This window comes from Magnolia sinica, chromosome 19 (genome assembly GCF_029962835.1).
Source record: "Magnolia sinica isolate HGM2019 chromosome 19, MsV1, whole genome shotgun sequence".
In the NCBI taxonomy this organism is placed as follows: Eukaryota; Viridiplantae; Streptophyta; class Magnoliopsida; order Magnoliales; family Magnoliaceae; genus Magnolia; species Magnolia sinica.
The window spans coordinates 14,152,181-14,167,514 of record NC_080591.1 but is presented as its reverse complement, the minus strand read 5'-3'; the positions used below and the strand labels follow the sequence as shown (position 1 = coordinate 14,167,514).

Below are 15,334 nucleotides of genomic sequence, written 5' to 3'. Positions count from 1 at the left end.
GCTCAAGTGGACCACACCATAGGAAATGGTGGTAAGTGAATGCCTAACATTGAAAATTGCTTAGGGGCCACAAAAGTTTTGGATCAAGCTGATATTTGTGTATACCCTTCATACATATCAGTGTGATCTTATGAATAGGTTGGATTATAGATACACATCCCTGTGGGCCCTGGGAAGGTTTCAATTTTGAATGGTGGACATCATTGACCCCCTTGTTTCCTATGTTGTGGTCCACTTGATCTTCCAATTTGTCTCTTTTTTTGGCTCATGCCCTAAAATGAGATTGTAAAACAGATGGACTGTGTGGATCACACACATACATTACTTTGGGACCCACAGATTTTAACGGTACCCAATCCCTCTTGATTTCATGCTTTGGACATTGTTTTCGAGGTGTAATTATGTAGTTATTTTACTCTTCAAAAGTGTAAATGTAATTGAAAAGACAAACACCCCCTAAGGGAACAAATTGGTAAGTGAATACATTGAGGAGTTCCATACATTGACATTACGGGCAGAGGTTAGTGAGTATGAAGACCAAAAGATTTCAAGACATCTTAATGGTCTTAACCTAGACATTAGAGATGGATTTCTTTTTAAAGATGTTTTTAAGATATCAGATGTATACAAACTGGCATTAAAAGCTGTGGAGATAATTAATTGGGCACTTGATAGATGATTTAGTGCCCCATGAGGACCGTTATATATGTTGGGGCAACATTAACCACAGGGCCTCCCATATGTCAGGGGACGATGGGCCAACGTCCAATAATGAAGCTAAACCCCAACTCGAGAGAAGGTGGTTATGGATGAGGGGCTAGTGGGGCCAAGACAGGGAAAAACAACACTCCATTCATGTGTTTTAAGTGTGGGCAACCAGGACTTTGTTATTTTCACTATTTTGAACATCAATCCATAATTAAAGTAAATTTGGCTGAGGAACAAGAATATGGTGAAGACACTCTCTATTGCATGCAAATGAAAGCCGAAGATCATACATAATATGATGAACATGTATATAAAGATTGGGCCGATGTTGAGGAAGATTTTGATGATGCGCATGGTTATAGGAGTGAGTCGTTGGTTATCTAATGGAATATGCTATCGACATCTCGGGTGATTGATGAGGGGCAATGGTTGCAATACAATATCTTCTGCACCACTTGCTAGTTGCACTTCTGGTGGGAAGATATGTACGATTTTGGTAGAAACACTGAGAACATTGTTTCATAGGGAATTGTGGATAAATTGACACTCAAAGAACATAAGCATCCACGCCCATACCAAATCAGTTGGTTTAACAAAGGGGGTGGAATTTCTGTCAACTCCAAGTTCATAGTTTCCTTCTTTATTGGATAAAGTACAAGGATGAGGTGTGGTGTGATGTGATCCCTATGGATGCATACATTTTTTTTAGGGAGATTGTGGTTGTGGGACCAAGATATGGTGCGCTTGACTTGGGCTAACACCTATCCCTTCGTCAACAATGGTGTTAAATCACATTGCACCCAATGAAACATCTTACAACACCCAAATCTGATAAAAAGAAGGGTCAGAAAACTCTTAGCGTACAAAAGTATGAAGAAGAAAGGAAGGAGACCGAAATCATCTCTGTCTTAATTTCTAAAGAAGAAACAAAATAGCTGGATGATTCACCTCTCATGCAGAAACTCCTCCCTGTCAAGCTTTGGGCATGTTTGATTTTTCAAATACAGTGTAAATACACAGTAAATGAGTAATGATTACTCTTTACATCTGTTTGAAAATTCATGTGTAATTCTGCTCGGAAAACCGGTCCAAATGGACTGTTTTAAATTTGTGGGCCCTGTTGTGATATATATATGATGTATCTGTGCCATCCATCCATTCTAGCATAACATTTTAAGGCATGAGCCAAAAAATGAGGCCAATCCAACACTCAAGTGATCCACACCAAAGGAAACAGTGGCCCTAAAATTTTTTTAAAGGTAGTTATTTGATTTCCTAAATCATGTGGTGTGGCCCACTTGAGCTTTGGATCTTCCTCATCTTTTTGGATGATGCCCTAATTTCAGCTGGGATAATGGATGGACGGTGTGGATAAGTCACATATATCACTGTGGGCCCCACATATATTTCACAGCACCATCGGTTTTTGTGCCGAAAAAAGCTAGTGTCAAATCAAGCATCGGCACTGCTGTTGTAATTACTTGGGGAAATCATTATTGCCCATTTTCCCTGTATTTACCATTGGTTTATTAATTCAAACAGGCCGTTAGTGCCTTAAGAACTCCCAGTTGGACTTCTTCCTGTGAGGAACATTCAGTATCATATTGACTTGCCACTAGGTTCAAACATGTTGAATCTTAGGCATTACCCAATAAGTCAATCCAAACACAATTAACTCCTACCGATTGAATGGTCTGAAACAAAGAAGTTCAAAAGAAGAAAGAGAAAGAAGAAAAAGAAGGATATTAAGGGGGTGGAGCCAAATACCGAGAAGCTATAAATGTATATCACAACATGAATATATATAAAAAGGTGACTTAGTTATGGTTTATCTCTAGAAAGAAATGTTTCTAAGGGGAACTTACAACAAGCTCAAGTATAAAAAGATTGGTCCATGTTGAGTTAAGAGGAAGTTGAGTGACAATGCCTATGAGATCGAGTTCCCAGATGACTTAGAAATCTCGCAGACTTTTAATATGTTGGATTTGTTCGAGTACCATAGTGAGGTATTTGACTTGCAAGATGAAGTCATCGATGTGGATAAACAACTCCTGAAAAAAAAGCAGAAAAAAGTTGAACAAGCGATACACATGAAGACTATTGATACTTGACAGGGCTTATACATGCAATACTTGGTGAAATCCTACATTGGATCCAAACCTCTACTACTCGTATGAAGTGTCAAACTAGCTAGAGTTGAGTTCTTTCTAACCAGTGGAGAATGATGCAAGCCCATGGCCCACCATAGGGCCTAAAATGTACTGATTTTGGATTATTCCTTTATAGATTTGAGGCCTATATATCAATAGTTATAATTTACTATTTGTAGGAGACATGGAGGGATGTGATGGATGATATGGGGCTAATTTAAAGATGTGATTGAAGATTTTGACGATTGTTTCCTAGATTTGCTTTTACTATCATTAGGCTTGTAACCATCTTAAGTAAATTAGATTGATTTGAAATCAATCTCTTAGTTCGGAGGATTCTCATTAAAGATTCATTTAGGGTCTATAAAATGGAGGGTGGTCCTAGTAGGCATTCCGAAATTTTTTAAGTGTTAGTTTTTCTTAAGTATTGTAAGAAGAAGTTTGATATCAATAAAGTTATTTCTCTGTATACACTCAGCTATTCTTGTTGGTGTACTCATGTCCATTTCTTTGGCGATTCCGGTGCCGAGATCTCATTGACTCGATAACTGGGTTGCACTATCATCCTTGCCCATGCCTAGGTGTGATGTTTTCTTTGATTTCTCTGTTGGTTGTTTCAGTTGCCTTCTTTTGAGAATTTACCTTGCCATGTAATATGCAAAGCTATCATCCCATTGAATGTGTGCACAGTTTATCCATAACCATCTTCAATTACTTGGATGACGATGCTTACAAGACACTATTTTCCCATTATTTCAGTTCCATTTTCTGGTTGTTTGTCTTGCAGGACTCCACCAACAAGACAACAAGCTTAAATCTGAGGTGGCACCCAAGTGCCCACCTGTTCCCCGAGAAAAGTTTCTACAGGAATTCAGTCCAAACACAGTTTAAACCTGTTACTTGGTTAGATAACGTTAGGCCCTTCCAAATCATGGTTGCTGAGGCTTCCCAATCCTACTAAGTGAGCTTGGTGTTTGGAGTGGCAAGGAAATGCAATCCACATTAAGCGGGCCAGCATTTTCTCTGCCCCAACAAATGGTTAAGATAAGAACAGGGTTGAACCATTCTTATTAACTTCTTCAAAAGAAAAAAATTGTTCTTATTAACTCAACCATGTTTGACACTAGCACTTTTTGACAACCTTGGGAACCGTCGAACCGCAGGTACCTAAATGTATCCTTATGTACTCAAGAGTAGTGGGTTGAAAATTGTAAAACTACTGCTACAGATAGTACCCCACTTCTTTGTGTCGCCTAATATGGACTACTTCAAGGAAGCACTTTTGAGTTGCAATGATTAACTCATAGTTGCTACTGGTATAATTTTATCGCACAAGCAAGGAAATATTGTCATCATTGCAGAGAAAATTTTTGCTCTTAGATATCGAATGGTTGACATAAATTAGTCTATTTCTTTGAGTACATGAATTCTTAGCGAAACTTTCACTGATAAACTTTTTTTTTTTTTTGATGAAGGCAGTTGAGAGCAGTGATACTGACATGGGGGTGACAAACAAGGGTCCATGTTACTCTCCCTCTTTTCTTTCTCATCACGAGCCAGAAAGCCCTTCTGGTGTGGGAATTTCTCAACAGCGTCATGTTTCCCTGGAAAATTCTATGATGATCCCTGAAATGAAAGACTGCAGTCCTATGTCTTCTACCATGATCCCTCAAATGAAAGACTGCAGTCGTAGGTCTTCTACCATGATCCCTGATATGAAAGACTGCAATCCTAGGTCTGACTTGGATGGACCTAAGGATGGGTGTCCCAAGGTGCTACCTTTTGAGTTCAGAGTGCTTGAAGTCTGTCTTCAATCTGCTTGCGAGTGCCTTGAATCCGAGGTACATCTTTTACTTGTTTATGGAATCTTAATGGCGTCTCCTTTCATTTCAATTTAATAGAAAGATAGGTTGAGTTTCTTTATCTTGTGTCATAGTGTTGGCATGGGATTACAGGTCAGTTTCTACTATATACGAGATTTCCTTCTGCACATTGATCAAGTTCAAAACCCACAGATGCCAGCGTGCACCTGTGAGCATGTGCACACATATATACATTCAAACACAAAGTCATATGCATACACAGATACATTCATGCATACGTACATATATATGCACAAACATATAATACACACACAGAGACTAGTGGGCAGGACGTGCACTGCACTGCATGTGAGGAGAGAGAGAGATGCGTAAGCTACTCGCATAAAAATTTTAAATGGCAGAAATGTCCCTGGAGTGGGTAAAATATCAACCGTTGGTTGCGAGGAGGGAGGGAGAGAGGGAAGTCTATACATGCACGAGCTACTTGTATAAAATTTAAAATGGCAAAAATGTTCCTAGAGAGGGTAAAATATCAACTGTTGGTTGCTAAGCACGTAGAGACAATCCAAATTACCTGAATACCCTTCCTTGTGCTTGAAATCCCTTCCAATGTCCTTTTAAAACCCAAAGTTTATGAATCTACAAAGACTAATTGCATGGGTAAAATTGTTCTTGGCTACTTGTGTTATATATGGCAGATACACACACACAACTGCGCCAACGCCATCTTATATAATGGTCATAACAGGCTATTGTTGGGCCCATGTGGCATGTGTACAACATCCAATTCCAACCTGTTCAACTGGTGCACCCCACCATGATGTGCACCTCCTTAAAAAATCAGGCGAATCTAATCATCAGGTGGGCCATGCCATAGGAAACAATGTACAATAACCCAAAATCCCCGATGTTGCACATGGGCGCACACCTGATGATTCGATCGGGCATCCATTTTCATGGTGGCAACACTGTTGGGTGCCATAGATACACCACGGTAGGCCCCATATAGAATTTGAAGGCTTTTGGTTGGTTTTCCATTGTTCTCTACGGTGTTGCCCATATGATGATTAGCTTGGTGTGATTGTTGAGCTAAGTACATATCATGGTGGAGGGAGGGAGGGAGGGAGGGATGTGTATTGTACCAGCTGGTGCTATTGCAATGAAGTATTCTATGAATGATCCTACTCCTTTCGCCAATGGTTAGCTACTTGCATGCTTTGTAGATATTTAGTGCCCTTTATAAGGAGTGAGGCCTTTGACTTAGCAGCTGCATTTTGATGGTGTGCCAGTTTAGCTTAATTCTGTAATTTTGTTCCTCTCAAGTACCTTATGAGGCTAATGAAAATACCTTTTCTTCTTATTGTGCAACATTAATATTTCTTCTTCTTCTTCTTTTTTTACCAATTAAGAATTACATGGTAATCTTCTACACTTTGGGGGTATATTTGAAACATTCTACTAAGGGCCTGTTTGTTTTGCCAATTACTCCACTAATGTAAAGGAAATGTGTCATCATTATAATTTTACCACCACCAAACCAAATCGTGATCAAATGCAAATGTGTTTAGGAGATGGGTAAATGAATTTGTAATCATTGCACCTTTTTCATGGCATTACCGTGAAAACCTCGAATTCAAACAGCAACATCAATGTATTTTGGTGATGATTTGAGGTTAAAGTGATGTAAAGTTTGCTGGTGCTAATTCTGCATGTTATATTTGCTAATTCAAACCTTGCATTGTTAAGTTTGCTGAAGTGTTATATTTTGCTGGTGCTAATTCTGCATGCAACTTATATTTGTTACAAGACTTTCAGCAGTTTGGTTGTTAAACTGCAATTTTTTTTTGTCTTTATTATTATTCTGAATAGCACTGTTAAAGTACTTCTACCTTACATTTATTCAGACTTCCATGCTGGAGAAAGAGGCTTATCCCGCTTTGGATGAATTGACCTCTAAAATCAGCACACTTAATCTCGAACGTGTTAGACAGATAAAAAGCCACCTAGTCAAAATATCTGGGCGTGTCCAGAAGGTAAGAATGATGAGTTAGTTATTACTCTTCCTGGAAGACATGAATAAGATAGCGAAACTTAATTCATTAGTTATTTAATATTAATCTGGAAATGAGTTATTTGTATGCCAAGGGACCAATATTTTTCAATTTGAATGTAGCTTACTGTTTGGGATGTATTATGACTTGATTGATTGCTTATCTTTTATTCAGAGCAGTTTTTACTGGGAATCTTTGTTAATCTTTGGTTCCTGCTGTTCCAAGCTTTTATTTAAATACATTCATTTTTTTTAATTCTTCTACCCAAGTGGAAGTAAATGACAAAAATAGTTGAAAATTAATAAAGTACTATATCAAAGAAGAATGGAGTTTGGATCAATTGTCAAATAGTCAACATCTCTTTCTTGATGATTGTAGTCTGGAGAATATTTACCTAATTCACTATGTAACTTTGTGAATTGCATTCTGAACCAATTTGGGTCAGTTCAGGTATAATTTTGAAATGGCTATGAATTGTACAAATTGAACGATAAATTTTGGTTCTCAACATGTTAAACTATATTTACTTATTTTGGTTCATTAAGGAGAGTGATTTGGTATGATGATGGAGTGTGATAGCCATATATATTCATCTTCAATTGTACACATGGCATCTACAAAATCAAAGTGTATGAATCATTGGATGCACTGTAGATAGGTCATCCCTAAGTTAGAATGATCCTACCTATGATTAATGAACATTTGTTTGTTAAATTGGGACTGCTGACCATCTTTTAATTTTAACACTTTATCACATGCTCACCTATCTCCAAATTTATGCATCAGCATAGTAAAACTTCTGGTCTATGACCCATCTATGGTGAGGCCCACAAGTGGACTATTTAATTAGTCTAACACATGCCAGTTAATTGAAGGAGAATAGTGGAATACTGAACTAATGTGCTCAAGCAAGCCAATAAGCAGCCTACTTGTTAATTCAAATCTAGTGAATTGTGAAGTACAAACCCAAACTCTTACACAAGCTAACAAGTTGTAGACACCCCACCTGGCATGGGATTTCCTTAAAATCATCTGATCGGATCAGATCAGGAAGGTGTTGCTCCCAAGCTCCTACTTTGCAAGGTTTACCACTGTGGGACCAGACTGGCAATGAGCCCATTTTAAACTGAAAAACCAAACATCAACTTGCAAAGCAATAGAAAGGGTGGGACCGGGTTGTGGCAGAACCAGATCCCATCCGTCCTTTTAATTTCCATTAAATTTGGGTGTGGAAATCAGTTTTCTGAATTACCATCACAACAACCTGCTGTAGTGACGACAAGGAATTCAGATTTGTGCTCACAACTGACACTGATTTGGTGGGTTCTATCCCTTTTGTTAAAAAAAATGCTAGGCTGTCATTCCTTTTTCCCATTTGCAGGTTTTTTGGGGTGATACCATGTGTCCCCTATGCATGCACCTTTGCCCCTCAAACCTTCCAAATTACCAAAGACCAATACCAAAATCTATAAATATGACCCCTTGCCTCCGAGCAGAGGGCCTTTGAACCTCAAGCATTATCTACACTTTTCCTCCACTCTCTTTCCCTTTGCTTCAAGAGAAAAACCAAAGAACCATTGTTCTTTGGAGAGGAGGAGGAGCAACAAACACCTAATGATAAGGTAAGGGATTTAAGAGCTTTACAATCTTCTTCTTAGACATTGGCAAAGAAGTGAGCCTCAGTCCTTTGTGGTTGAGAAATGGCTTCCAAACCTTTGTGGGCGGGAGAATTTTGAGGTTGTTCTTTCCTCTCCCTGATCTTTAGGTCCTGGCCATCTGTAGAGAGCAAAAATGATTTCAAGATAAGTATTGAGACATTTACACTGCTACATTTCCGTCATCTCTTACACCCAATGTCTTGCTTGTCTTCTCTTTATTTATTTATTTTAGTTGAATATCTTTTGCTTAAAGCTATCCTAAAATTTTTAATTCCTGTCAAAGTAGAGAAGGTATGCAAGTGCAGGCAATGAAGGTGCCTAATACCTTCCTTCTCCATAATTGGGGCCCTTGCTTTGAATCTTTGAGAAGCTAGACTGTAAGTGGAGTTTATTCAATCAAATCTCTAATGCTAACCTTTGGGTTATTTGCCCCAGGTTCTTAGCTCCCCTTAGATTCTAAGAAATTTTGGCTAGTGGTGACTCCTAGCCTCACTTCTGCAGAAATTTCACTGGCAGGTTTGCCGGTCCGTTTCACACTAGTGTACTAGGTAACTTAGGTCTGGAGTGTTATTTATGCTTGTGCATTTTTAAATCTGCACTTGAATTTGTTTCAGATTACGTGGATTGATGCCGGAAAGTTAAAAGTTATGTATGTTTAACATAGGAATACCGAGCACATAATGGTTGATTTTGTGATTTGAAACAGAGCATGCATTGGCCCAATTTTTAATTTTGCATGTGAGTCTTTCTTTAACATTTTTCAACATTTGGATGTAATAGTAAAATGCACTTGCCTTGTACAAGTAATGCATTTTTATTGGAATCATGATAACGTTAAGTAAGCCACAAATGTACGTTGAATTTGGCCTGTTGGACTTTTCTTTCTAACTGCCCATTTTTCTCATATACGTTTGACCCGCCATATTGGTGGGCCAGCTTCATTTTTGGTCCATGGCGTGTGGAAAGTGTACCCTGCCTGATGAATGGCCCCGTTATCCTTGACATGTGCATTGTCCCACGAAATCTCTAACATGTTCCGCCACCTCACATGAGGACCCTTCATTGAATCATGACTCTTTCAGTTACCCTTTTTTTTCAAATTTTTTTTTTTAAGGATAACCAGTCCAAACAGCAATTGATTGTATGGCTGGAACAATCCAGTCAAAGTGATTCTTGAAAGCTATGGTTAATCACGAGTGAAGGCTATAGGATAGATGACAGTCTAGATCAATGATCACACATTTTTCAATCAATTTTGACATTCCCTTTCTCATTGATCTAATGGTTATCAATGGCTGATAAAAGTGCTTTGAGAGTTATGGTCGTTCAAAGGTGGGGCCGACATGATAGGTGGTTTAAATCAATAATCAACATTTTTTTTTTCAATATTATTAATTGAAATTGTCCTTGATTAAATAGCTAGCATCGTCCAATAGTCATTGATGAAATGGTTATGGTCATCCAATTTAAGTGATTCTTGAGAGGCTCTACCAGCCAAATGTGGCACCCATATTTATGATCTAGAATGATGGCTAAGGTCTTTCAATTTCAAAGATTTTCACCCTTGTGGCATGGTATGGATGGGTTAGGTCGGTTAGGGTTTGGGATTGTTAAAAGATGAAGGAAAGATAGGTTTATGAAAGGATGAAGGCTTAGGATGGGAGAATCGAAGAATTTGAAGAAAATATCTTGATAGAGGGGATGGGAGAAGATGGTGTGGGGATAGATGGAGACCTCGCACCTCCGTTGATGAAGATTAGCCTCGCACCAATCTCCCTTCCAAATCGCATGGAAGTATCTTCAAATCGCAAGAAGATGGAAAAAGAAAGAAAGAGCTTTTTCTCTTTTTTTATCATAAAATCCAATGAGGGAGAGGGTCACACGCCCACCCTCTTTTATAGCTTCAAGAAAGTTCAAAAATTACAATAACACCCTATTTTGTGAATTTTGAGGAAAATAGCCCTAGCCTAACTAAAATCAACTAAAAACACTCATAATAGCGTCCAAACATAACATAAACAAAACTAAATCCTATAAATTGATAAAAGCTGAGAAAAAGTAGTGTGGACAATTCATGATCAATGGCCCAATCATGTGATCCAACGGCCCGATCGTCACATCCCTCTGATCCAACAGTCTAGATCACTCCATAAAGCAGCCCATGTGCATCTTCCTAGTGTGGGGTCCTCCAGATGCTCGCACATGCATATGTGGTCTTCAGCACGATCACGGATGCTCGCCTAGCCATAGGGAAATCGGTGTGGCTCGCCTCCTCCTCTGATACATATGCAAGGGTGTACGTGAAGTGATGTCCTTATCAAGAAAACTTGATGACCTATCATCTAATTGTATATTAACCGACCCCAATTAGTTGGGATAAGGCTTAGATGATGTTGATGATGATAGTGTGGGGGACAATGTTCAAAGCAATGTTTCAAATAGCGCTTGTAGCGTAGCGCTGCATAGCATAGCTACATAGCGTAAGTCCAATGTAGTGTACGCTACAGGGGTTGTAGCATACGCAATAACTACGTAGCGTGTAGCATTTGTAGCATACGCTACAATGTATATATATTTTTAAAATTTTGTTTTCTAAAAATGGTGTAAAACTCGCATCATTAAAAATAAAAAATAAAAAAATTAATGTAAAGTTAAAACCAAACCTTTTAATGTTTACTTTCACTTAAAATGGTGGTGATCCTTTGTTAAAGTTGGTGTGAAACTCACACACTAAAAACCTTTAAAACTAAAAAGAAAAAGGGTTTAGAAAGAGGGTTTTTGAAAACCCCTCTTAAATGTGAGATTTTTATTTCTTTTCATACTCGTGAGTTGTGACTTATGGTTTCAATTAGACATTATTAATTAAAGTGGTTTGCTTATAAAAGCTGTTGATGTAGTAATTATTTGATTTGTTTCATAACTTTGTTGATTTTTTTTATCACTTTATATATGTGGATTAGCTTTTGATAAATGATAATTAATAACTTGTTTGAACAAGCTTATAATTAATAATTATATGGCATTTTTATATTTTTTGCCTTTTTCTTACAATCTATCGTATTTTTTCCTTTTTTTAAATTAAAAAAAAATAGAAGTATCATGTAGCTTAAGCTACATGCTACGCTATTTATGCTACACGCTACAAAGGGTTGAACGCTAAGCAGCATGCTACTGCTATTTAAAACACTGGTTCAAAGTAAGTTGATGGTACAAAAAGTTAAATTTTTTTAAACAACCATTCATTTTTTCTGATATGATGTGGCCCACATGATGGTCTGATTTCATGTCAGAAGATCTAAACGAGGTAGCACACCTGATGGAAAGCTCGGATCTCACAAATGTGTCATATTAGGACTCTTGTGCCTGCTTGTGGATGTGTACAGGTCTCACGTTGTTGAATGAGCAAACCTTAAAAATAGGATAAGTGGATAAGTGGGAGAACCAGAATCCTCGACAACATCTGTTTTACTCAGCATGTAAAACGCTCGAGCTCTGTGGGACCCACGATGTGTGTATGTAAAATCCACTTTGCCCATCAGCTTCCATCCTCGAGTGCAGGCCTAGGGAAAAATAGCCATATCCAAAACTCGAGTGGGCCACACCCCACAGGAACAAAGGGGATGGAATGCTAACCATAGGTTTATTTGGAGTCACCACATTGAGCATTTTCATCATAACCTAACCAAGATGAAGTGAAGATATGAAAATCAGCTTGATCTAAAACTCAAGCAGGCCACACAACATAAAGAGTTTGGGAGCAATTTTATAATGTCTCGTTGGCATGGCCCATTGGAGTTTTTTATCAGCTTGATCTTTTATAAGTATGGTTCAAATAACGGTTCTCACCTGATAGACACAGTTGATTTTTACATTAACAATATGATGACCCCATAGATCTTGGTGCAATTCCAGTCCATACATGGGATTTGTTTTACTCCGAAATAGGAAGTTTGGTTTTGCAAGACTTTAATTTAGTAAAATTCATGAGTGGCATTCTCTCTCTCTCTCTCTCTAGCTTAAAGAGGAGGCCGCACGTGAATTTGGAGGTTTTTGGATGGTTATTCGTTGTTTTTATGGTGTGGCCACTAAGATTTTATAGGCCTAATTTTTGAAGAATAACATGATCATAGTAGAATCATGTAATGGATGGTTCAGATGGCATATAGAAAAAATGGTAGGGCCCACCATTGACAACAATGGACAACCAACCAAAAACCTCCAAATCACACGGTGCCCACATTAAGGTTGGATGGGCTTTATTTTTTGTGGCATTCGACTTTCGTGGTGGGGTCACCTTGATGGACAAGTTGGATATGACACATACACCAAGGTGGGGTCCACACATAAAACTTGTAGGGATGTGTATGAGGAGCTAGCCTCATGGAAAAATGAAATTGTAAAGTTAGACGCATTTAGTACGTGGACTCATAGGGTATTTGTCATTCAAGTAGGGGTATTTTGTGCATGCAAAAGTTATAAAACACTGAATTATATTTTCTTTTATATGGTAGTATAGATTTTGTAGCTCATACATACTCTTTTATGTTTTCTTTTAGTGTTGCCATGCCTCCTTTCTCAAAGGGAAGGGGAATCCAGGATATTTAGTCCCCAGTCATTCTGAATTACTCTTTCAAATAACAATTATCTGCATGGGAGAGTTGTAAAAGTAAGCCTTGGCTATTTGGGTAGGTTCTACTGAAGACGGGTTATTGTCCTTTGCAGCCTACACTAATGCAAGACCGATGCATGAACTTAGTAACATGTGAGATCAAATAGCCGAATTAAGATATTTAATAAAAAAACACAAACATCGCTACAATCATCACAAATATCATGAAAATCAAAAGAAAACTATGCATAATCCCAGTCTAAGCTACCAACATCGTAACTAAAAAGAAACTAGGATCTAATGGATGTAGGGACATTCAATTAGCATAGGATATAGTCTATTTCAAAATCGAAAACCTAATATAACCTAGGGTGAAAATTAGGGTTTTGGTAATTTGGGAAATTTAGGAAATTTAGGTTTAGGGTTAGGGTTTCGAGGATGGAAGAAAGGGGTTTTGATATAATGATGGCGGGAAACCAAAAGGGGCATGTGGGTTTCACACGTGTAGCCGTACGGTCACACGTGTGGCGTGGGAGGATGGGTTTAGGTTGGTTAGGGTTTGGATTGTGAACGGGGTATGGAAAAGTTGGGTTTGGGAGAAGACGAACATTTGGGATGAGAGAATTAAGAATCTGAAGAAAATACCTGGATGTTGAAGAAAAAAGAAGATGGTGTGGGGATAGATGGAGACCTCGCACCTCCGTTGATGAAGATTAGCCTCGCACCAATCTTCATTTCAAATCGCATGGAAGTATCTTCAAATCGCATGAAGATGGAAAAAGAAAGCAAGAGGTTTTTTTTTTTTTTAATCACGAAATTCAATGGGAGTGGTCACACGCCCCCCTCTTTTTATAAATCCAAGACGTTTCAAAAATTACAAAAATCCCCTGTCTTGTGAACTTTAACGAAAATAGCCCTAATCTAAATAAAATCAACTAAAACACTCATAATGTGTTCAAATATAAAATAATTAAAAACTAAATCCTAAAATATGATAAAGTCTAAAACTAATGTGGACGATTAACGATCAATGGACCGATCATGTGATCCATGCAATCTAATGGCCCCATCATTGCGTCCCTCCGATCCAATGCTCTGGATCGCTCCATAAAGTAGCCCATGTGCATCTTCCCAGTGTGGGGTCTTCCAAATGCTCGCACATGCACATGGGGTCTTCATCACGATCACGGGTACTTGCCTAGCCATAGGAAAATTGGCGCGCCCCACTTCCTCCTCTAATACGTACGTAAGGGTGTATGTGACGTGAAGTCCTCATCATACACTCTAATCAAATGTGCCTAGGCTTGTATCTTGTTACTGACTTTTAAAAGCTAGTTGAAATCTTGGACTATGTTAGTTGTATCTTCTTTGTAAATTTATTAATGAAAAGGTTGTTCAGATTTTGGATATTTTCTTTTTTAATAAGGATATGATACTCTTTCCCAATGTATTTTCTTATTTTCAATAAGCCAAGAACTAGTGGAGTCTTGTCAACTATTTTGAAGCACATGATTAACAAGTGAAACCAATGATAGCTCTGGTTTATTGAAATCTCAACTCCATTCCTTGCCTCTTATTTTGTATAATTTTATAACTTTTGCTTTGGCATTGTTACTAAGTTGGGAAACTCCATATTCAACTTGGAATGCTGATAGTTCTAAGAATAAATTCTGTTAAATCCTTTATCAACTTACACAGGGAAAAGAAAATCTTCAAACCCTATCATAGATTGGTCAAACCATGGTTTGATCACCCATAATATTCAGAAAACCAAGGATAGGTAGATTTCCCCTTTCTTGCACAAGAGTCTACAAGGTATATGCAATGTTCAAAATATCGGTATCGCATTCTTTGGATACAGACACGTATCGGTTATCACATGGGATATATCGGTTGTATCATGTAATGTAATGTTGTTGTTGGAAACATGAGGAAACATTAGGAAATTGGTTGAATTTTTCAATGAAACTTCGGTGATTGTTAAAAAAGACATTAATAGACACTTATAAATCAAAACATTACAAAAAACAAGTACACATAATAGGTTTTCTTTGTATGGGGTCCTAATCTATGCATTGTCTAAATGAATTGATGCAAGTATATTCAATGTCTATTCATATAATTTATAAATGTAAGAAGAGGTGTGGAAACACAAGAAATACATTCAAAAGGAAAAGAAGAATCACTAGATTAGGTTACATACATGTTTGATTTGATGTTTGGACACAAAGATTGCAAACGATTTGCGAGAAATTGGAAAATTTTGATTTTTTTTCAATTTTCTGCAACTTGCCCATCTCCTCCAAATCTTGAAATTGAAGCTCCTAATTCATGA

The 15,334-nt window shown here is 37.8% G+C and overlaps 1 protein-coding gene across 1 annotated transcript in view; it reads left to right on the top strand.

Moving 5' to 3' along the window:
- Window positions 1–15,334, top strand: part of LOC131235469 (magnesium transporter MRS2-F-like) — a 48,597-nt gene that overhangs the window by 12,420 nt on the left and 20,843 nt on the right. The window contains exons 2-3 of the mRNA XM_058232654.1: window positions 4,334–4,699; window positions 6,586–6,714. Of these exons, the coding sequence (XP_058088637.1) occupies window positions 4,334–4,699; window positions 6,586–6,714 (495 nt within the window). The remainder of the gene's footprint in view (window positions 1–4,333; window positions 4,700–6,585; window positions 6,715–15,334) is intronic.